General features: G+C 38.2%; 1 protein-coding gene across 5 annotated transcripts in view; it reads right to left on the reverse strand.

Moving 5' to 3' along the window:
* Positions 1–21,246, reverse strand: part of SLC6A15 (solute carrier family 6 member 15) — a 45,618-nt gene extending 24,372 nt beyond the window's left edge. For 2 of the 5 annotated variants that reach the window (XM_077845680.1, XM_077845675.1), the window contains exons 1-2: positions 20,143–20,276; positions 1,426–1,900 (exon numbers count right to left, since the gene is read on the reverse strand). In XM_077845680.1, coding sequence (XP_077701806.1) covers positions 1,426–1,714 — 289 coding nt within the window. In that variant the 5' untranslated portion in view covers positions 1,715–1,900; positions 20,143–20,276. Of the gene's footprint in view, positions 1–1,425; positions 1,901–10,105; positions 10,231–11,591; positions 11,611–20,142; positions 20,277–21,120 lie in introns of those variants that run through there. The other 3 variants (XM_077845676.1, XM_077845679.1, XM_077845678.1) reach the window with 3 other exon arrangements.
* Between the last annotated feature and the right edge of the window lie 3,931 nt (positions 21,247–25,177).

Genomic DNA, 25,177 nt, shown 5'->3' on the forward strand with positions numbered 1-25,177 from the left:
CATCCAATCAACAAAACTATCACAAACTGGAATCAAATCCCAAAACATTCTTTCTACCCTTTGTGCGCTGATATGCAGCTAATATAATATTTGGTTTTTAACCACATTTATTTTAATAGTCGCCATGCAATAAAGTTTCAACTCAAATGTTAGTTGACATTACTTGACTTTGATGTACTATAGCACTTGCAGGGCAGCCCTGGTGGCTCAGCGGTTTAGCGCCTGCCTTCAGCCCAGGGCGTGATCCTGGAGACCTGGGATCGAGTCCCATGTCAGGCTCCCTGCATGGAGCCTGCTTCTCCCTCTGCCTGTGTCTCTGCCTCTCTCCCTCTCTCGGTGTCTCTCATGAATAAATAAATAAAATCTTAAAAAAAAAAAAAAAAGAACTTGTATCCCAACATGAACAATACATTCCTTTGTATATACTTTTTAAATTGATCTGTAAGATAATTTTTGTTAAACAACCCTTACTGAGTATGTACACAAATACAAAAAGGTAGGATATTATGTTGATGGAGATATATTTGTTTAAAATTAAGGATGGAGGTGCCTTGGTGGCTCAGGTGGTTAAGCGTCATGATCCCAGGGTCCTGGGATGGAGTCCTACTTTGTCAAGCTCCCTGCTCAGTGGGGACATTGCTTGGATCTCTCCTTCTGCCCCAATCCCCTGCTCATGCTCTCTCTCCCTCTCCCTCCACCCTCCCTCAGATAAATAAATAAAATCTTAAAAAGAAAAATGAAATTATATTAAGGATTCTAATTTCCTTAAAGTTTTCTTTGAAACTAAACTTTGCCCCCCAAATACTGTAGCATTAGAAACCAAATATATATAATATCTAAGGATGAAGAATGTCTGGTATTACATTAATTATATGATTAAATCCCTTCTACTGGGATCTACAAAATTCTGGGCAGCATTTGAACACCATAATTATTGTAAATTATACGTAATTTTCTTTTGAAAAGTGAAATAATTCAAAATTCAGAATTAATAAATTGTGGAGAGAACATTCTTTCTGACTTCTTTCACCAGTACTCTCTTATATGAGAAACTTTAGGTTTTTCTCCGAAGAGTAACTGACAGGCATAAGGGATGCCTCTAACGTTTGTTAGAAAGGTCAGGAATTTAGTGATGTTTAATAGCACCCACAGAAAGAATTTGAGAATGTACTACCCTTAAGTAATCTTTGAGTATTCATAATAAGCCATTAGCTCCTATGGAAACCTAATCTGAAAACAGAGTTGCGCTCACTTTCAACAAAGGAGTCTCCCTGGCTTTACAATGGAATTCATAGTTTCTGAAATAATGAGACTGCAGCAACAACGTGGGCTACTTGAGACAGGCAGTTGCAATTTACTCAGCAACGTGTCACTTAACAACAACAAAAACAAAAAATAAAAAAATTTAAAAAACCCAAAACTTACCACCTCCATTCTTCTGACATAGGTATGGGAATCGCCACACATTTCCTAAACCTACAGAATATCCAACTTGGGCCAAGATGTATTGTAGCTTGCTATTCCAAGCTGGTCTTTCATCTTCGACTTCGGATTCTTCTTCAACATCGATATCTTTCTCTTCCTGAACATCAACAATCAGTTCACTCTTCTTAAAAGCATCATCAGCTGAGTCTTCATTGGAAAGAAGGTCTTTGACAGACTCAATAACTTCATCATCTAATTCTCTTTTTACCACCTTGCTATTCTTCGGCATTGGAAAGTGTGGGTATCACTACTATTATTTTTAAAAAATATCCTTATGGTAAATTTGTTAATTCTTTTTTGAAATATGCTAATTGATATGAATAAAAGATGGAGGAAGGTATCATATAAATCCTTGGTTCAAGGTGACAGAGTCTTAATGAATCCTGGATCTGTATGTCCAATATCCAATGGATACCTGTAAAATTTTAAGTTGAAAAACAATAATATTAATGGGGGAAAATATTTAAAATACTGAAGACTCTTTATTAATAATTTTTATGATAACTCTTTCTGTAAAGTATAAGACATCTGATTGCCCTTGTCCCTTCAGAGCTTAATAATTACCAGAAGTGGAAAAATTGTAAAGTACACATGTGCTTCAGACACACTTTCTTTTAACTAACTTCTTCCTTCTTGCAAAATCTAATTTGATCTCAGGTATACTCCAATGCAAAACTATGCTATTTGCTAGTAATTAAAATTTTGTGACTCTCTCTCTTAATTCTTCCTTTTTACCTCTCTGACTAACGCACATCCCTTATTTTATTCCTTACAGAATTACAATTACATGCCATCCTGGTAAGTGTCTTATACAGAATCTCTTCTATACGCATATTTATCATTCACTCACTTGATATTAATTGTAATATGGATAAAATACAGAGATATAAACAGTAATGAATCATATGATATCTACTTTAAAGGAGCTTTTATCTAACGGGGAGAAAGGCACCTCCCAAATAATTACACTACATTATATAATTTATATTACCCAACACCATTAAGATAGGAGACATCAGGAATGTTGAACAAAAGTGGCATTATAGTTGGGCAGGGATGGAGTGAGGCCACACCAAATGTAAGGAATAGCATAAACAGATGCAAGAGGTGGTAACTATCATTATTTGTGTAAACATTCTCTCAAATGACCCAAAAGACACACTGCCACCACTTGACATTTTTCCCTTTATTTCTTTTTACATTATATCTCATATCCTTTTCTCTGTTCAAATACAAACCAAGTAAGTGTATAGGGTGTATTTATAAACCAATGACATTGTCAATTTTAAAAAGTGATTGGGCAGCCAGGGTGGCTCAGCAGTTGAGCCTCTGCCTTCGGCCCAGGGCATGATCCTGGAGTCCCAGGATCAAGTCCTACGTCGGGCTCCCTGCATGAAGCCTGCTTCTCCCTCTGCCCGTGTCTCTGCCTCTCTCTCTCCCTCTCTCTCATGAATAAATAAATAAATCTTTAAAAAAATAAAAATAAAAAGTGATTGAATATATGAATGTTTCTCTTTAAAGCTGGGTTGGGAGGCTTTAGAAATAATCTACCAAGAATTTTGTCTTTTATTTCTAGAAAAATAATGGAATTCTTTGATAGAACTGTGTTAGATTTACATTCAAAGTCAGAGAATTAGCCCATCATAATTTAATTCATAATCTTAATGAACAAGACAGGGTGCTTGGTGACTCAATGATAAAGAAAAACAGGAACTCATTAACTTGACCATGTAACTTATTTGTTGCCTTTAGGTTTGGAGGTGTTTAGTTCTTTCCAAATTAAAATAACAGCAAACCCTCATTTTGGATTTAGTGAGGATTAAGAGTTAGACTGTGAAGGAAATTCTGAAAAACTACCATTGAAAATATTTAAATAGGGTCGGGGGGAATGGGTGACGGGCACTGAGGGGGGCACTTGACGGGATGAGCACTGGGTGTTATTCTGTATGTTGGTAAATTGAACACCAATAAAAAATAAATTTATTTAAAAAAAGAAAATATTTAAATAATAGACACATCTCTAGGATAAATGAGCAACTTTTTATAGTGACTATTGTAAAGACATCACCAAGTTTTTGATGTGGAAATAGTTTCAAGAGGTTGTGGATTATGTCTGTTTGATTTGCTTTCTTTTCTCTGAGAGATCAGTAAATATTAGGGGAGTAAATGAATAAATAGAACCACTGAAAAACTGAAATAAGCTAATTTTCCACATATTTTTTGCTGGAAGAAAACAATCTGACATATAGGAAACTATGATTTGTGAGACATGAATTATTTAAAGATCTACACTTGTTGAATTATCTAAAGATAAGTTATTAGCACAGTAATTTAACTGATACATAGATAAAAGCATTGGCTCTAATCTAACAAACTTGAGACTTCTAGTTCTTTCATTTATTAGTTGTATAACTTATAGTAATAGAATAATTCTTAACTTTAGTTTTCTCAATAAAGTAAGGTTGTTAGCTATTCTTTTTGCTTTTTCCATATAAATAGAAAGATAAGGAATACATCAAAGTTTAGAAATATTATTAGGGTGAAGACATCCACAATTTCAGGAGAAAAAATTTAAAAGACAGGGTTCACTCATGAGCCTCCCCCAAATTCATTGTCTCACAACTTGTAGAATTTCTTCTATAAATATCTAGTCTTTGCAGAAAAAAAATACACAAAAAAATCAAAATGAAAAAACAATTTTGGACACTGCTGAATATTTTTTTTACACATTTAATGAATAATTATACAAATGTACATATGCTATCCTTTGGCAAAGTTTACATTTAAAAGTTTCTATCAGGGATCCCTGGGTGGCGCAGCGGTTTGGCGCCTGCCTTCGGCCCAGGGCGCGATCCTGGAGATCCGGGATCGAATCCCACATCGGGCTCCCGGTGCATGGAGCCTGCTTCTCCCTCTGCCTATGTCTCTGCCTCTCTCTCTCTCTCTCACTCTCTCTATCATAAATAAATAAAAATTTTAAAAAAAGTTTCTATCAGACTGGGGCCCCTGGATGGCACAGTTAAACTCTGGGTTTTGGCTCAGGTCCTGATCTCAGGGTAGTGAGATCGAGCCCCACATGGGGCTCCATACTCCACATAGAGTCTGCTTAAGATTCGCTCTGTCCCTTTCCCCCTGTGCTCTCTTTCTGAAATAAGTCAACAAATCTTAAAAAAAAATAAAATAAAATTTTCTATCAAACAACCCAAAGATCATATCTTCCATGAAAAAAAATCAATGTCAAGTGTAAACAAAATTGAAATACAATGATATAATATAAATGCCTGCAATATATTTAATATATAAAACATATCTATATATACAGATTATATAATACAATAATCCTGGGCAACGTTTATAAAATTAAACATATTTTAAAAGGAAGCTAAAGTTGTTGCATTTATTTCGTGCTCTCTTCTTCACTAGACCATAAACTCTGCTTAGAAAATGATTTTATCTTACTCATCTCGCATTCTCAAGGTTTAAACTTATCTGTCCAATGAATGAGCTCCAAAAAGTAGGACACATTAATATTGTATGATAACTATAAGTATTCTGCACTATTACACGTTTGGTTGTTTTTTGGGTTTTTGATTTTTTTTATCCTAAGGCCCTAGATTTATTGAGTCAGAGACTTTCCTTTCAGAGGCTTCATAAAGCCAAGAGTAAAGATATAAACTGAGTTTCTGAATGCATTTGTAAAATCCATTGTATATAAGACAATAATTGGAAGCCAAATTATTTCACATCTTTAAGACCCAACTTTTCTAAAAGATAACATGTTTTATCATGCCAAAAGCTTACTTGAAGAACTTAGTTCATAAAAGTAGACCATAAATATAGGTTAAAAAGAGAATGAAAAGCGAGGCTGACTATTGCCAAAAAGTATATTGATCATTGCTACATCTGGGAAAAGAAATGAAGCAGGAATGTCCAGGAAGGAGGTGAGGTGGAAGGTCATAAAGTGTCAGCAATCTGCAGGTCATGGGCAGTAGGATAATCAGTTTCAAGTAACTGCACAGCCTCTGCCAAGTTAGCACCAGCCATTCATGCAATAGAAAGAAGCTATCATCTACTGCACTTTGACTGCACTTAGGAGTTTCATTGGCAGTCTACATCATTACCTGGTAAAGGCCTCCCATCTACCCCTGAGCAACAGATATTCAAGATCGAGGTCAACAAAATATTACCCGTGGGTCAACTACAACCCATTGTGTGATTTTATAAATAAATTTATATTGGAACATAGCCATACCCACACATTTACATATTTTTCTATAGCTAATTTTGTGCTGCAACAGCAGAGTCAATTTGTACAGACTGCAAAGTTTAAAATATTTACTGACTGTATTGAAAAAATTTGACAACCACTGTTTCGGAGAATAAATTTGAATTGAAAATATGGAGTTCTTCAGACCACTTGATATAGACTCCATTTGTATGGCACTAATTTCTTTATCAGATAGTATGACAAGATAGAACTCTACCCATTTAAAAATAAGTAATTACCAAGAATGATAGGGTTTTATATAGAACCAGGGAGATGGAGTGGGAGTAGTTGACAGGGGAAGAAACAAATGTAGAAAATATATATCAGGAAACAGAGTGCTCTAGAGTTTCAAGTATATTACTTAAGAAAACTCAGAGATTCAACAAAATAAAGATAAAACGAAGTTCCTTTTGAAAAAAAAAAAAATCAGACACCTGGGTGGCTCAACTGTTGAGCATCTGCCTTAGGCTCAGGGCGTGATCCCCAGGGTCCCGGGATCAAGTCCCTCATCGGGCTCCCTGCACGGAGCCTGCTTCTCCCTTTGCCTATGTCTCTGCCTCTCTTTCTCTGTGTCTCTTATGAATGGATAAATAAATTTTTTAAATAAATAAATATTAAAAGAACTTTTAAAAACTCAAAGAAAATATATAAAAAATGATTGGGAAGAAAAAAGTTAAATAGATAAATACTGAATACAGATAAGAGATGGGAAATTCAGTATAGGGATAAAAGGTACATTAAAAACAAATAAAGGCTGCCACAAGTACATCCATAGACGTGGAGAAGACTTATGGAAGCTTCTCAAAAAGAATGAAAAGAGTCAAATATCTTAAAGTAATTCAGAGAAAAGCTAATGGAAACAGGTCAGATAAAGGTGATCCAACAAACTTTAAAAAATTGTTTTTTACAAATTCATTCAGAAACTCAATTTATATCTTTCCTTTTGGCTTTATGCAGCCTCTGAAAGGAAGGCAAGAAAACAGAATTAATATAACACAAAATACTGAAAGATAAATTAACAGAAGTTTTGCTCAGATTCATATTTTCAAAAAGTAGTAATACAGAGGTGTCGACCCTAAAAATACTGGGATAAAGATTCCTAGGGATTTCAAGCAGAAGTAGAAAGGGGGAATAAAAAGACTTCTCAGTATGTTTCATAACTGCTAAAAAAAAATTAAGAGGAAAAAAACACTCAATCTCCGATTTTTATACTCAAGTATTTTGTATTCCAATTATAAAAGCCACAGGCAAATATTCTTGTCTGTAAGAGATCTGATGATCCCTCTTGGGGAGGTAGATAAACAGGTTACATGATCATGAAATTTGGCCAAGTAAGAGAGAAAAAAGGTAAAGACCTCATTAACAGAGAAGTCATGTTAATGGATAGAAGTGAACACTAATTTAAACAGAAAATAAGCTTTAAAATCTATATGAATTATGTTTAGATGAAAAATATAAATTAAAGTTCAGAAAATAAAATCAGGAATTGAAACAGGAGAAGATTAGAAAGAAATAAAAGCATGAGAATATCCTCATATTTCATATCAGGAAGCAATTTAGGATACTGTCTAACTATAAAACACATAGTCAAAAAAAAAAAAAAGATAATGACCCCAATCTCTTCACACTTTCATATAATCCTTCTTGTTTATTTTTATTGAGATCTTATAGAAATTAACATTTCTTGCTGTGAAAAGACATATATTGATGCCAAACACTTATATTTAGTTTCTAGAAACAGACGGAGTTCAAATCCTAGCTCTATCACTTATGGTTTTATGACCTTGGCTAAGTTACTTTGTTATATAATAATAAAGTGCTTGGATAAATGCCAACACATCGAAAGAACTCAATATATGTCTTCTTTTGTTATTATGATTATCATCCCTCTTATAGCTGTATTCTGTTATAACTGGCTTACTGCAAATTATTAAGGATAATGTAAGTCTAGAGCCAATGCCATACGTTCAAATCATTTTAACATCACTTTTTTTTCCAAATGCCATTTTTTTGTTGCTGTATAAGTTACCTCAAAATTTAGTGGCTTAGCAAACAAATGTCTTATTTGCTTATGATTCTGTGTGTTTGCAATTTGAACTAGGCTTACACGATCAGTTGTTTTGCTGGTCTTGACTCAGGTCACGTCTCCACTATAGTCATCTATCAACTCAAGTGGGGAAGGATGGTCTAGGATGGTCTCACTCACATTCTGGCAGGAGGCAGCCTATCAGCCAGAGCACTTTTTTTGTTGTTGTTTTTTGTTTTTTATAAGTAGAGCTTTTCTTTCTTTCTTTTTTTATTTTATTTATTTATTCATGAGAGAAACAGAGAGAGAGGCAGAGACACAGGCAGAGGGAGAAGCAGGCTCCATGCAGGGAGCCCGATATGGGACTCGATCCCGGGGCCCCAGGATCATGCCCTGGGCTGAAGGCGGCGCTAAACCACTGAGCCACCCGGGCTGCCCAGCCAGAGCACTTTGATTCTTCCAAATGTAATCTCTCCAAAATGCTAGCTTCAACTTGTTCACATTATAAGCTCAGTTCTAACTCTAGCCAAAAGAAGCCCAACATGCAAGTGCCAGTGAATCCTCTGTGTAGCATCTGCTCATGTTTCATGGCCCAAAGCAAGTCACACAGCTAAGTCCAGGTTGATTAGAGGGGCTAACCTCTACCTTTTGATGGAAGGAGCAACAAAATCAAATTCCAAAACATATGAGTAGAGAGAAAAGAAAACCACTGCCACCTTCTTTGCAAATAATCTTCTACACTTGTCCAGTTAGCACTCCCCTCCCTGGATTCTGAATCCTGAGGACAGGAACAAAGAGATCAAAAGGTTGGCATCTCACTCAATTCCAAAGGTATTATGCCCAGGCTCTAACTACTACCACCGTAGTCATGGATTCTGGTTCCTAGCTTTAAGAACTGTTTTCATTCTTGCCCTTTTCCATCTCAGTGCCAAGCACCCCATTGTTCCTTTGAGCCCGAACCTTGCCAATATTTATTTTATTTTTGCCTCCTAGCCAGGCATCAATTTCTGCAGCTTGCAAACAAAGAATCCTAAATAACATGGCTCCAATCAATGTAAAACAATTGGTATCTTTCCATTCATTTACTGTAAAAGGACTTAACATACACTTTAAAATGTTGGGAACATTACATTACTTAATTTGGACTTATATTTACATTTTTCTCATTCTCCCATTTTTGTATTGCTTTAATTGTCTTCATATGCAAGTTTTCAGAAAAAAATCTATTTTGAAGAACTTAAAACTAGATTCAAAACATTTTTAAATCAACATAATAAATTTCTAACTCAGTGCTTCTCAACCCTAATCTTTTTAATTTTTTTTCTTTTTTGAGATTGTTTCCTTGCCTTTTCAGATAAGTTTTGAAGTTAGCTTGTTAATTTCTACCCCAAAGAAAGAGCCTGCTAGATTTTTAACTAGGATTGTATTGATTCTATAAATCCATTTGGAGAGCATTGATATCTTAACAATTTGAGCTTTCTAATCTATGAACTTGGTATATCTCTTCATTTACTTCTATCTCTCTAACTTCTCTCTGGAAAAAAAAAAAAGTTGATTTTTTTAACACAAGCTTCCTATTGTGCAACATTGATAATTTGAGCTTATGGTGTTTTAGGATTTTTATATACACAGTACGTCAAAGGTAAATAAAGTTTAAGCTCTCTCTAATTGTTTACCTTTCATTTCTTTTTCTTGACTTACCTACTGGCTTGGGCATCCACTAAAATTTTGAATAGGAGTGTTAAGAGAGACACCTTCATCAATGCCCTGATGCTAATGGGAACATACTCACTATTTTACTAAGTACAATATTAGCTATGGATTTTTTTCATAGTTGTCTTTTGTCAGTTTAGGGAAGTTTCTTTTTATTCCTAGTTCAGAGAGGGTCTTATTTTTTTTTTTAATTCTGATTAATTGTTGAATTTGGCACATAATTTTCTACCTTTATTGAGATAATCATATAACATTTCTTTTTTTTCTTTTTTTTTTTTTTTTTAGAGGTTTTATCTATTTGAGAGAGGGAGTAAAAGAGCGAGAGAAAGCTAGTGAGCATGAGCGGGGAGGAGCATAGGGAAAGGGAGAAGCAGACCTCCCGCTGAGCAGGGAACACAGATGATGCTGATGACCTGGGCTGAATCCTGGGACTCAATCCCAGGATTCCAGGATCATGATCTGGACCAAAGGCAGATGGTTAACCGACTGAGCCACCCAGGTGAGCCAATCATATAACTTCTTAATCTACTGATACACAATATAACATCAATTGATTTTGTATTTTAGACTAATCTTTCATTATGAAATAAATGCCACTGATCGAGATGTATTACCTTTTTAATATATTACTGGAATCAATTTGCTAATATCTTGATAAGGATTTTTTCAGCATTATTCATAGGAACGTGAATATATAATTTTTTCTTGTATTTTGCTTCTCTGGTTTTGGTGGACTCATATATGGAATTTTAAAACGGTCTCTCATTTATTTTCTGAGAAAATACATGTAGAATTAGTTTTATTTCTTCCTTAAATGTTTGGCAGCACTCACCAATGAAGCCATCTGGGCCTGGAGTTTTCTTTCAGAGAATATGTTTAATTAAAAATACAATTTATTTAAAAAATGCACTTTGTGTCATTGATATACAGCTACTGAATTTCCTTTTTTCTTATATTAGTTTTAGTAAGTTGTGTTTTCAAACACATTTCACTTAAATTGTCAAATTTTGTTTGTGGAAAGCAGTTCATAATATGCCGTAGTTTTTTTAATAGTTGTAGGATTTGTAGTCATATCACATTTTTTATTCCTGGTATTGACAATAGGTGTTTTTTCTCTGCTTTGTCTTAATTAATCTTGCTAATATTTTCACTATGTAATTAAAATATTGTGCAATTCTTATTCTATCTTTCAAGACTTCTTAGTTCTTAAACTATTGTTACAACTTCTTTTGAAACTGTTTTAAATTCTAATTAACATTTCCAGTGAAAATATGCAAAGACCTAAAAAAACAGACAGGCACTTGCATCTTAGAGATGAGAAAGGATTCAAATAGACATGCTTGCGCTGGCTAATTATTGGTACATGCCAAAAGTTTAATATTCTATAATAAAGAACTAGAAGTACACCAAATTATCTCCCTGACTTGGACAATTATAAATTTTACTGAATAAAATTTTCTTCAAATATGAACCAATTATGAACAGTGAATCTGAACTTTATAGTAGATTCAAATGAAACATTTTTCTAATTCTAACATATAGGGTAAAAAAGTAAAGGCTGTCTGAATAAAAACAAAATGTTAAACCATATAGCAAGACTCAAGAAAAAAATAACACATCTAAAACTTCAACAATATAAAATTCAACCTAAACATTTCTTTTGCAAATTATATCCCCTTCACATAAAATGTTTGCATTGAGAAAAAAAAAATAGAATTCACAGAGTCAATCAAAAGGAGATTTTTTTTTTTACAAATGACAATACAATGTCACAATTTACACTTTATATATTTTACCCAAAAAAGGTAGACTATAACACGCCTATGAGGATGACTAACATGTTTTTAAAAACAAGTCTTAAAAAGTAAAGACAACAAAAGTTGGTGAGGATGAAAAAAAACTAGATCAATCATATATTTCTGGTAGAAATATAAAATAGTACAGCCACTCTAAAAATACAGCTGGTAGTTCCTTTTAGCACTAATAACAGAGTTATTACACTGACCACCAATTTGCACTCTTAGACATAAATCCCAGAAAAATAAAAACTTATTTTCAAGCAGGAACTTATACATAAGTGTTCATACCAACTTTACTTACAATAGCCTGAAACTGAATGTCTTTCAGGGGGTTATTGGTAAAACAAGTTGTATTTCCTCCATATCATGTAATATCAGCAATAAAAAAGGAAAGAATTATTGATACTTGCAATAACTTGGACGAACCTCAAGGAAATGATGCCACATGGGGAAAAAAGCCAATTTCACAGGGATGCATATTGCATAATTCCATTTATAGAACATTTGTGAAATAACATAATGATATAGATGAACCACAGAACAGTGGTTGCTAGGAGTTAGGGTAGGGAAGGGCAGGTGAGTGTGCTATAATGGACAAGGGAATCTCGTGAGATGGTACAGTTTAGTATGTTCATTATGGTTAAGGATTACATGAAACTACACATTTGATAAAACTACAAAGAACTATACCCATATACACACATAGGCAGAGAAAATAACTGCATAATCTGAAAAACTCTGGATTACACCAATATCAATATGCTGGTTTTGATATTGTACTGTATATCTCTATAAGATTGTAAAATGAGAGAGGCTAGGTGGAGAGTGCACAGGACTTCCCTTTGTACCTTCCTATGAACTTGCAATTATTTCAAAATTATAATTATAAAGTAATATCCATAAAGTGAGATGTATCTTTCGTTGACTTCTATGAACCAAGAGATTGAACTAAGAGATTCAAAATCTTAAAGTATTTCTTTTTTTTTTTTTTAAGACTTTATATATTTACTCATGAGAGACAGAGAGAAAGAGAGAGAGGCAGAGACACAGGCAGAGGGAGAAGCAGACTCCAGGCTGGGAGCCGGAAGCGGGACTCGATCAAGGGTCTCCAGGATCACGCCCTGGGCCGAAGGCAGACACTCAACCGCTGAGCCACCCAGGCGTCCCTTAACAAAGTATTTCAGGAAGTCCTTTAAACATTTTTAAAATAGACAAGAAATTCTTTTAAATTCTTAAAATTTTGTTAATATAATGAGAACACCTCAGGTTTAGACATTGTATTCATTTCCTAAGAATTCTGTAACAAATAACTTTAAATTTAGTGGTTTCACATTGCACAAATGAATTTTTTCAAGGCTCTGGAAACCAGAGATCCAAAATAATTTTTAATAAACGAGAATCAAGGTGTGGTCAGGTCTCTCCCTCAAGAGGACCTAGGAGACAATCTGTTCCTTGCCTTTTCTAGTTTCGGGAGGCTGCCAGCAGGTCTTCACTTAGAGCCACATCCCTCCCATCTCTAACTCCAGTCCCTCCTCCTCATCTGTGTGTATCTGATATTCCTTTGACTCTTTCATATATGGACATGGTGATATAGGGCCCATCTGGATATATCAGAATAATCTCTTCATCAGAGGATTATGTCTGTCAAGACTCTTTTTCTAAATAAGGTAACATTCACAAGTACCAAGACTTAGTAGATAGACCTATTTTAGGAGCTATTATTAGCTGACGATAGGTGTATAACATTACACTCCATTTATCTATATTTTTGAGTTATGTCATGAAAAATGAATTTGGAGGCAATAAACATGTTTTAGTCGTTATCATCATAAAATGTCAAGTATGATCTTTCTTAGTTATTTCCCATAGTAGATTGTTTACAAAAAGAACATTTACAATTCCTCCCAATGCTGTACATGTTTGCTATTCTACCCATCAGGAAGTGGAATCTATTTCCTGTTCTCTTAATTCTAGGCTGCACTTGAACTTGAATTTGAATTCTGGAATTACCTGAACTTGCTTTGACCAGGGGAAGGCCAAAAGAAGTGACAGGGCAAGTTCCAAGGCTAGGCCTAAAGAAGCCTGACAGTTTCAGTTTTCATCCTTTTGGAATTCAGACACTATATAGAAAAGTCTATCTGCCCTGCTAGAAATCCTACATGGAAAGAGAGGGAGCACCTTAGCCAGCCACCAATTGTTCCAGGCATTTAGCTGAAGCCTTAGGCATAAGAACAAAGGCACTGACATTCTAGTCCCAGTCCAATTGCTAACCATACCAACTGGAGCTGATGAGGTACCCACAGCCCAGCCACACACAGAATAATAAGAAATAATAACTCATCATTGTTTTAAATTATTACAATACCAGAAAGGCAACAGAGGGTACAGGGGCTCAATAAACCATTTTAAAATGGTTCACACCATTTGTTTTGAACCTACTGAAAAAAAAAAAAAAAAAAAAAAAAACAACCAACAGTGGTGGAGAATATTTGTTATGTATCAATAGAAAACTGAAATATTTGCCTGTGGGGGAGACAAATTATTCAATTTGTCAAATTATTCAATTATTGAAGTATTCAATTTCAGTTAAATGCATTGAATTTAACCAAAAGTATAAATATTTAACTACTGAAATTTAAAACATTGTCCAAGGAATTGTTCACAACAGGGCTAGACCTATGCAAAAGGGGTGCTGTTCAGATTTTTAAATCCATGCAGTGATTTTCTTTTAAGCATAAGATAAATATTAACCTTGAAAGACACATTTAGTCATCCTTTTGTAAAGTTCCATGTGGTCAGTCTTGTATTTTAGGCATTTGTATGTCAGAAATGCACCAGGGATTATCACAACAAAACTCACAGACATCAAAATGATCATAAGGTAATAATAGCAAACACTCTACACACATAAATTAACAACCTAGATGAAATGTACAAATTTCTTGAAAAATACAAACTCCCACAACTTACCCAATATCAAACAGATCATGTAATAGCTCCACATCTGTTAAGGAACTTAAATGAACATTATTTAAAATTCTCACTAAAGAAATCTCTAAGCCTAGCTGGTTTCACTGGGGAATCCTAGTAAACATTTAAAGAATTAACACCTGCTCCGTACAATCTCTCCTACATAATAGAAGATAGTGGAACACTGCACAATTCATCTAATGAAACTAGTATTACTCTGATACTCTGAAGACAGTACCAAGGAAAAAGAATACCAAAACCTATAAATCTATATCCCTTATAAATATGGGCACAAAATTCCTCAATACAATATTAGAAAACAGAACTCAGTAATATATCACAGGAATTATATATCATGACCAAATGGGCTTTGTTCTAGGTGTACAAGGCTGGTTCAGTATTCAAAAATCAATAATGCAATATACCATAACCACAGGCTAAAGAAAAAAATCATGATTATATCAATCGATTCAGAAAAGGCATTTGTAAAAAAGAAAAAAAGAAAGAAAAGGCATTTGTAATTTAAAAATTGCCCCAAAAAACCCCAACTAGGAATGAAATTAAATTTTATTTATGATTTGATAAAAATCATCTGCAAAAAACATACAGTTGGTATTACTTATCAATGAAAGACTGAATGCTTTTGTCTTAAGATCAGAAACAAGAATGCCCGTTCTCATACTTTTAAGAGTAAGCAGAGAGGGATCCCTGGGTGGCGCAGCGGTTTAGCGCCTGCCTTTGGCTCAGGGCGCCATCCTGGAGACCCGGGATCGAATCCCACGTCGGGCTCCCGGTGCATGGAGCCTGATTCTCCCTCTGCCTGTGTCTCTGCCTCTCTCTCTCTCTCTGACCATCATAAAAAAAAAAAAAAAAAAAAAAAAAAAAAAAAAAAAAAAAGAGTGAGCAGAGTACTGAAAGTTCTAGCTAGTGCAATAAGGAAAGAAAAGGAAATATAAAGCATAAATATTGGAAATAAAGAAAGAAATTTTCCGTATTTGCAGACATTCTGGTTGTCTATATTGAAAATCCCAAGGAATCTACAAAACATTGATAGTACTTTTATGCTGAAAAATATAAAGTGCTGATGAAAACAATCAAAAAAGATCTAAATACATAAACAGACATAACTACCATGTTCATGGTTTGGAAGACTAACATAGTAAATATGTAAATTCTCTCAAAATTGATATACAAGTTTAATGCAATACCTATAAAATCCCAGAAAAATAATTTATAGATAAATTATTCCAAAACTTATATTAAAAGATAGAGAACTAAAACAGCAACAAACATTTAGAACAGAAGAATGAGTTGAATCATTCTACCTGATCTTAAGACTTATTTTGTACCTACAGTAATGAAAATTGTGTGAAGTTAGCAGAAGGATAGATACATAGATTAATGAAACAGAAGAGAGTATTCATAAATAAACCCTCAAAAAATACACCCAACTGATTTTTGACAAAGGTGCAAAGGTTATTTCAATGGAGAAAAAAATGACACCCCTTTCAACAAATGGTTCTGAAATAACTGGATAACTCTAGGCAAAAATATGATCTCAACCTAAATCTCACACCTTACATAACACTTAACTCAAACTGGATCATGGATTTAAATGTAAGACATAAAACTATAAAACCTTCAAAAATAAATCATTGGAGAAAATCTTTGAGATACAGGGCTAAGCAGAGTCCTTAGATATGACATCAAAAGCAAAATCCACTAATGTGAAATCTGATAAACTGAACTTCAAAATTAAAAACTTTTGCTTTATGAAAGAACCTGTTAAGGGGATGAAATAATGAGCTAGAGACTGGAAGAAATATTTGCAGACCACATGTCTGGGAAAGGGCTGGTATTTAGGATCTATAAAAAATGTATAAAACTCAACAATTAAAACCAATTTTAAAATGAGTAAAAAAAATATACAGGGACATTTCAATTGAATATGATGTGTGGATGACAAATGAGCGCCATGTAATGAGGTTCAACGTTATTACCCACTAAGGAAATGCCAATTAAAACTACAATGAGATGTCACTGCATACCTCTCAAAATGGCTAAAATACAGTGACAACAAAATTCTGGCAAGGATACAGAGAAACTGGATCATTCATACATTGCTGGTAAGAATGTGAAATGGTACAGCGCTCTGGAAAACTAAACATGTAACTACAATATAACCCAGCAATTACACTCCTGAGCATTTATACTGGAGAAATGAGAATTTATGTTCCATAAAACCTGTAAATGAGTATCTACAGCAGCTTTATTCATAATAACCCTAAACTGGAAATGACCCAGATGTCTTTCAATGGGTTAATGGTTAAACAAACTTTGGTAAATCCGTGCCACGGAGTGCTACTCAAAAATAAACTACTGATATACACAACAACTTGGATGAATCTATAGACAACTATGCTGAGTGGGAAAAGCCAGTTTCAAAATGCTGCATATTACATGATTCCATTTTGATTTCTTGAAATACAAAAATAATATGAAGGACAGAGTGATGTGGTTGTGGTTATAAAGGGCAACAGGGATTTTTACAGTGAGGGAATTGTTCTGAAACTTGACTTTATCAACGTCAATATTCTGATGATGACATTGTAATGGTTTTGCAAAAGGTTACATTTTCAGGAAACTGCCTGAAGAGCACACAAAAGCTCTCTGTATTATTTCTCAACAACTACATGTGAATCTGTAACATCTCAAAATTGTTTTAAAAGCTGTCAACTCACTAAATCTTTTTGCGCTTTTATACTGATAAAACTGGCTAAATTTAGTGAATCCACTAAATCTCATCTAAATCTAAATCTATTGCTAAGAAACTGGAAGTAGAAACTTTCTTGTAAAATCAGAAACCTCAAAAAACCATAGAGCCAAAATACCCCTTGACTTTTATACCTTACTCATTCTACAGCATCTGATGCCTGGATACTGTTCTCCCAAGGGTATTTGCTATCATCTTCACTTTAGAATATATTTTAATCTATATTTTCAGTAAATAATACAGTATTAAAGAGCATAGAGTGTGAAGTTATCTTCCCACTCTGTCCCTCAGCATATCTGTAAGTCATCAACAGGTACTGTTGTATGTGTAGTCAAGCTAATATGTGTTTTCTCCCCAAACTGGTATGTGTTTTCGCCCCACCCACCCAACCTGTTTCTTGTTACACAACTGTCACTATATGCATAACTCCGCATTTGGCTTTTCACTTAAAAAACTTGCTCTCAATACAATTATTTGTTGGGGGGGTTATTTGTTTCATTTTGTCTTAATAATATGATAGACCACGGTATAAGTATATATTTAGGTCATTTCCGATAATCTGCTTCAGTGTTCAAGCAACTGATTTTGTATACCTGGCATTTGTATATCTGTAAAATAAATTCCTAACAGTGGAACTACTTGATCAAAGATTATGTGCTTCTATAGATTTGGTAAATACTGCTAAGTGGCAGTCTCAACTTTATAAAAGCTGTCTCAACTTGGACCACAACAAGCAATGTATGAGAGTACCTGTTTCCCTCTGCCTTCTTTGATCTTTGCCAATCTGTTAGGTGAAAAAGCTTCCAGTGTAAACACTTAATTCAAAGATAATCAATGAATCTTTTTTTAAAAAAATTTTATTTATTTATTTATTTATTTATTTATTTATTTATTTATTTATTCATGAGAGATACAGAGAGAGAGAGCAAGGCAGAGACAAAGGCAGAGGGAGAAGGAGGCTCCATGCAGGAAGCCAGATGTGGGACTCGATGCCCAGATTCTGGGATCACGCCCTGAGCCAAAAGCAGACACTCAACCACTGAGCCACCCAGGCATCCCAATCAATGAATCTTATGTGAAAGGATACTTTTGTGCATTAATCACAAGGAAATAAAGTGAAATAAACTGAAAACAGTTCTATACCAAGTGATACTGTACATTTACAACAATCCTGTAATCCTGTCTCGGGGCTAATTATTCACAGAGAAATATCAGAAAATCATTATTGGCCAAAGTTAATATTTAAGTAGATAAACTCATTAAAAATTTACTAAATGCATGCAGAAGAGTAGTAGTTAGGACTTATTTTAAGTTACAAGAGAAATTGGAAATAAATATAAAGATTCCTCCTGGCATGTAACTTTAAATGTTTTCATGTATTAGACCGTGCCCACGGAATCTTGTTCAGAACGAATTTTAATTTACTCTGCATAGAATATATTAAAATACCCAATCATGCCTATGTATATAGTAACAAAGGGTCAACACTACCCAAAAGAAGTTGAGAAATAAATTGAGAAGTGAAAGTTTTCATGGCTTTTGATAATCAGCAAAGTCTCTTTCAGGTCTATCATTGTGAATCAATGATTTTTTTTTCTACCTGGGTAACCCCAGAGTTCAACAGAATGCAAATCTCTTCCTATTCATACCCAAGTTTTATTTTATGACTGGACAAGCACATTTTCTAACGTGCACACAGCAAAATTTGAACTCTGATCACTGGGGAAATTAATGATTATAAATGCAGAGTTTAGGTTTTAGTAATTATTCTAACATATTTTAATGACTGACAAGTAAGGCATCTCATTTGATTACTGGCATTTCAAATAGCTATTAGCCCATAAAAAATTTTTTCTACTTGCTATGGCTTGAATGTTTGTGTTCTCCACTCCAAATTTATATATTGAAATTCTAACCCCAAGAGGATGGTATTAGGAGATGGGGACTTTTGGAGGTAATAAATATAATCCCAGAAAGCCAACTAGTCCCTTCCAACATGTGAGGACACAGCAAAAGACATCATCTATGAAGCAGGAAGCAGGCTCTAACCAGACACCAAATCTGCTGGTGCCTTGGATTTCTCAGCCTGCAGAACGATGAGAAACGAATTTCCGTTGTTTATGAAGCATCCAGTTTATGGTATTTTGCTACAACAGCCTGAACAGACGGATCTCTTATTTACCTTATTATTCGGGTGACAGAGCATGCATTTTCCAGAAACATGTATAAATATCTTTCTTAATGCCATTAAAATATTACATCTTGGGCAGCCCGGGTGGCTCAGCGGCCCAGGGCCTGACCCTGGAGACCCGGGATCGACCCCCACGTCGGGCTCCCTGCGTGGAGCCCGCTCCTCCCTCTGCCTGTGTCTCTACCTCTCTCTCTGTGTCTCATGAATAGATAAATAAAATCTCAAATAAATAAATAAATAAATAAATAAATAAATAAATAAAATGTTACATCTTGAGATTACGTGTATTGGGAGTATAAAGTAATTCTTGAACCAAGAATACCACGTGCAATCAGGAAAGAAAAAAAAAAAAACACACACACACACACACACCGTAAAAGATCATCTTCCTTTCAAAATAGTGTGAATTCGGGGGATCCCCGGGTGGCCCAGCGGTTGAGCATCTGCCTCCAGCCCAGGGCGTGACCCTGGAGAGCCGGGATCCAGTCCCGCATCGGGCTCCCTGCGTGGACCCTGCTTCTCCCTCTCTGCCTGAGTCTCTGCCTCTCTCTCTCTGTCTCTAATAAATAAATAATCTTAAAAAAAAAAAAAAGCGTGAATTCTTGCCTTCCTGAATGTCTCGCGTGCAGGAAAGCGGTCCATGAACTCAACAATACACTTGACTCCAATAAATCGCCATGGGTCCCTGATCACGCGGCCACAAAAAATACAACATGACGATTCTGATGATCAAAACCCCCCGACCTCAATGAGACGCATACCCTTCCCGGGCCACCCGGCCCCCCGGCGGGCACCCACGAGGTACCCCCTGCACAAGTCGGACCTGGGCGCCCACTCGCTGTGTGTCCCGCGGGAAGGAGGCGGGGGAGGGGGGTGCTGGGGTCGCTCGGTCAGAGGATGCTACTTCCTAAAGCAAACCTGTTCCCGGCGGTGGCAGGTGCAGAGCAGCTCCGCAAACTGGACGACGAGGCGCTGGGCCGCCGGCGGGAGCGCCAACGCCTGGGACCCGCGGACCGCGCCGACCGAGCCCCGCGCCCCGCGCCCCGCCCGCCCGCGAGCGGCGGACGCAGCCTCATTTGCATAAGCACCCAAACACTGCTGACGTCACGGCGCGGGCCCGCCCCGTCTTACTCCAGCCGCTGCCTCGGAGCGGAGGACGCCGAGCGAGGGGAGCGAGCTGCGGGCCCGGGGGGCGACCCGCGGCCCCCGCGGCTGCGAGGCGCGGTCTCGGCCGGGCGGGTGCTGTGGACCCCCCGGGCCCGGCCCGAGCTCCGCCCATCCCCGCCGCGCTCCCCGACCCCCAGCCCCAGCTCGCCCCGGGCCACGTGCCTCGGCGCCCCGCGGCCCACGTACCGACCGTTTCCCGCAGGACGCCTCGGGCGACGGGGGGCGGGGGTCCCGGGCGGACGCGGCCTCCGGAGGCGCCCTCGGCGGCGGCGGCGGCCGCAGGAGGCGGGAGGGGCGGGCCCGCCGCCCTCCCCCCGGCTCCCCTGGGGCTGCGGGCGCCGGGCTGCCCCGACCCTACCAACTTTGCCCTCGGACCCGCGCGGCTCGGGCCGCACCCCTGCAGCCCGCCCGGGCTCCACCTGGAGCGCCCAGGTCTGGGGGGCCCGGGGGCGACCCCGCGGCCGGAGGGGAGGCCGGCGGCTCGTCCCGACCCGTGCGCTGCCCCTGCTCGCCAACACCCCCCGCCCCGCATCGGGCACAGGTGCGGGACGCAGCCTGGAGGTCGCCCGCCCGGCCCCACTTCGCGCTCCGAGCCTCGCAGCTGCCCCTCCCGCCCCGCGGGGCCCCCCGAGTCCCACCCGGGCCCCGTCCCCCCCCCCCCCGGGGCGGCAGCCGGGGAGCCCCGCCCGGCCCAGCCCCGGGCCCTCGGCAGCCCGGGCGCGTCCCTACCGTTCGCGGGCTCCACCGCGCACCTGCCGCCGCGTCGGCTCGGGCAGCTGCAGCAGCGAGGCCGGAGGGGCGGGCCCGGGGCGGGGAGCCGGGGGGTCGCGGCCGCGGGCGGGCGGGGGGCGGGGGGCGGCGGCGCCTGCGTGTCGGCGGGGCCCGGGCGCGAGCTGCCGGCGCGCGGCTGCGTGCGCGCGGGTGTGAGCGCGGGTGTGAGCGCGGGTGTGACGGAGGCGCCCACGTGCCCGGCCCGCCCGCGCCGCGGTGCCAGCTGCCCGCCCTGCGCCCCGGGGCGGCCTGGACCCCAGGCGCCCTCCGCCCCCGCTGGCGCTCCCCGCCGGCCGGTCACCCCCTGGCAGCGGCGGAGCCCCCCCGGGCAGCGGTCCCCCGCTCCGCCCTGCCCCGCCCCCCCGCCCCCCAGCCCCGCCCCCCCGCCCCCCAGCCCCGCCCCGGGGCGCCCGGTCCCCCGCGAGGGCTCCCCGTGGGGCGCGGAGGCCGCCGAGACCTCCACTCGGCCGCGCCCCGTGCGGGATCCCCGGTGCCCAGCCCTGAGCCCAGAGCTTAGCCTTCCCGCAAAACGGAGCGTGTGCTCCAAAGGTTAAGCGCTGCGTCCCTGAAACTCTTTCAGGTCCTTTCAAAATTTCCAAGCAATGCCAAGTCAGCCTGAAACAAAGGAGCGGAGCTTCAGGGACCCTGTTCACCTGCAGATGGTGACTGTTTCCATCACAAAATACCTTTGCGCACTTTAGGTCCTCCAGCAACCCCTCGCATTTTGACGGTTTGTGTCCAATTAAGATTGAATTAAACAACAAGGCCATTGCAGATAGGTTTCTCATGCAGTTAAAAAAAAAAAAAAAAAAAAAAAAACTCCTGGGAAGAAATCACAAGACCTCACTTTCAGGTCAGAACATTGCAACTAATCCTTAGCTTTTACTACAGCCAAGAGAGCTTTTTTCTCAGTCTCTTTCAATCTCACCTTTAAAATATATATTTTTTAATTAAATTAGATTTGATTCCCCGGATGCCTCCCCCCTGCCCTGAGCAAGTAAAGACTCAGGCTGAAGAAAGACGTATTTCTTCCAGAGGAAGAAAGTAAAAAATCATTCCAATAAACTTCATGCAGAACATAGGGTATATTTTGTTTTTTTTACTTCACATAACTGGTGACAGGCAAATATTTATGTTGACCTATATCATTTTATATACTGAAGTTGATATACAGTAGAAACAATACCAATAACAACTGAGAAGAATTTAAATAAGTAGAGCTGTGTCCTCCATAATCAGGATTAGGTTCATCTGTGGGAAGGTTTTCTGTATGCTCACAAGAATGGTTTATGGTGGTCCAAAGGAGGCCTACTTGCCTACAAGTATTCCCTCCTCACACTTGTTCACTGACATTTGACACCTACTTCAAATACATGTATAAAGCTGCAAGTCACAAAATATGTGTGGAGTGATACCCCCAAAAATGACTAATACAAATTCATGTCTTAAAGCCAATAAGAAGAAATAAGAGAACATAGATATTGAGTTCCCCACTCAGTACCTAGAGCTTTACAAGAGCTCATTTAAGCTTCTCAATTAATTAATGAGGTGACTTTAGAGATTAGACAGAGGTGATACTCAAGAGAAAAAAGTTTACAAAAAGCCACACAACTAGTTCATTGACAGAATGGACATTTTTACCTAGATCTGACTGGCTTCAGAGTTCACAGTTTTTCATGCCGTCTTGTAAACTTTTAATGAACGTATAAATTTTAACGGGAGGAAAATGTAGAATTAACACAAGGGCTATTCACCTTTGAAAAAACAAGTGGGTTGGGGGCTGGGAAGATCCCAAAAGGAGAATCTAGAAACTCTAGTCACAGAGGTAAAAAGTGTATTTTTAATTTTAACAGTAAAGACCCTTCAATGACCTAATGTCCAATCACGAATATCTTTTAGGTAACAATTATTGAAGGTTTTCTTTGTCACACAGGGAAAAATGATCACATGCTGCTAGTGTGGGGGCGAAAAGCCAGAAAGGGAAGAGCTGGAGTTTGAAGAGTTCAACCTCCAAGGAAAGGGAGGCTAGTCTGTTTTGGCCACACTGTATTTAATATTAGCACATATTGATTCAAAGTTAGGTATGTGCCTTGGCAAGGTGCAGAATAATTTAAACGCCTTATTTTTCCTAATTCTTATACCAACCCTATGCAGTAGGTAGTGTTATTAGCCACACATGCAGAAGAAAAAAAAAATGAGACTGTGGTTGTTCAGACTTACAGCCAGAAGTCATCTTACCTGTTAGGTACCGTTAAATAAATACCTGCCCCTATCTGAATCACTTTCTGAATCTGATAACCTATTTTGAAACACCAAATCCCTCAAAATGACAACATTATGCAAAAACTCCCAAATATAAAGCACCAGAGTTCATAAAAATAATGCAAAGATTTACCAAAAACAAAGAAAAAGATTTAAAAATCACAGTACTAAAGGAAAATATTTAAATCAATTCACACCAGGAGATTATCTTAATTCATTCTCCTCTTTGTTATAGATATAGTATATTGTGGAAATTCTTTTTTATTCTGATAGAAAATGTTATTATATTATTGTCCATGTTAAAGGTTATTTGAAATACAGTTTCAAAATTTTTAAGACACCAAAGTCTGCACAACCCCAAAGTACCTAATGAAAACCCTATTCATCCTACATCTTCTTGACCGATGAAGGGCTGATATGTAGAAGCAAGACAAGTAACTCTATCATTTGATCTCCCTATAGGTAGAGGATGGGTTAACTGAATCGACAAGTGTCAAAGCAATCAAGTCAGTAGGTATGGTTCGAAACTCACAATGTTGTTTCAACAATAATTTGAAGAAAACAGGACAAATAAAAAGTTATTTTTCTTTTGATTTGTATCAAAATAAATGCTTACAGTTTTCACTGACATCTCTTTATCCATCTTCTCTTATTCTTCTCTTTCTAAATGTTAATGGCTTTGGGGCTCTGTCCTTGGTCCTTATGTCTTTTTTTTTTTTTCTCTCTCCATACTCTCAAGTGATTTCAATCCCTATTTTCTTTCAGGTTTGATTTAAATAATGGTCATGTTAAAAATATTTAAAATATTTAATTTTCTGTAACTAAAACTCTAAGGAAATCGAGCATAGAGGGAACCAGCATCCCAGGAAGGGAGCCAGGGTGACTAAGGTAGCAGAAAGGAAGCACTTGGGGGACTTAGGGAACAGCTATTTTTCCAGTAGTATGAAAATATTTCAGGGCACCCCTGGGTGGCTAAGCGGTTTGGCGTCTGCCTTCGGCCCAGGGTGTGATCCTGGAGTCCTGGGATCGAGTCCTGCATCGGGTTCCCTGCATGGAGCCTGCTTCTCCTTCTGCCTGTGTCTCTGCCTCTCTCTCTCAATCTCTCTCTATGTGTGTGTGTGTGTCTCATGAATAAACAAATAAAATCTTTTTTAAAAAAGAAAATATTTCAATATTCCTTCCTCTGGTGCAGCTCAACAGTGTGCGATAACTGAAAACTGTTTATTCAGATTAATATGTGTTTTTGGCATATGCTATTTCTGATATTAAGGAAATATCATTACTAATTTACTGAGTTTTTAAATCATGAACTATTTCATTCAGCAAATATTTATTGGATACTTACTGTATAGCAGGCGCAGTCCTGGATGCTTAAAATATATCAGTAAAAACATTAGACAAATATCCCTACCCTCATAGAATTTATAATCCAGCAGAGTGGGGCAAGAGAAGGCAAAAACTTTACAGTAAATATAATAAGTAAATCAATATAATATGTTTAAAAGAGCTAAGTGCTATAAAATTTTTTTAAAAGATAAAGTAGGCTAAGGGAGTTAGAAGATTCAGGAGAAGGAGGTTGCACTTCAAGTGTAAATTGAGTTGTCAGAATAAGCCTCTGAGATTTTACTGGTACAGTGACTTAAAGGACTTGCAAAAGTTAGCCTGGCATGTTCCAGGCAGAGAAATCAGTTGGTGAAAACACCCTAAGAGGAGTTTGCTCTGCATGAGTGAAGATAAAGAAGAGACCCAGAGG

The sequence above is a fragment of the Canis aureus genome, chromosome 13 (assembly GCF_053574225.1).
Source record: "Canis aureus isolate CA01 chromosome 13, VMU_Caureus_v.1.0, whole genome shotgun sequence".
Lineage (NCBI taxonomy): Eukaryota > Metazoa > Chordata > Mammalia > Carnivora > Canidae > Canis > Canis aureus.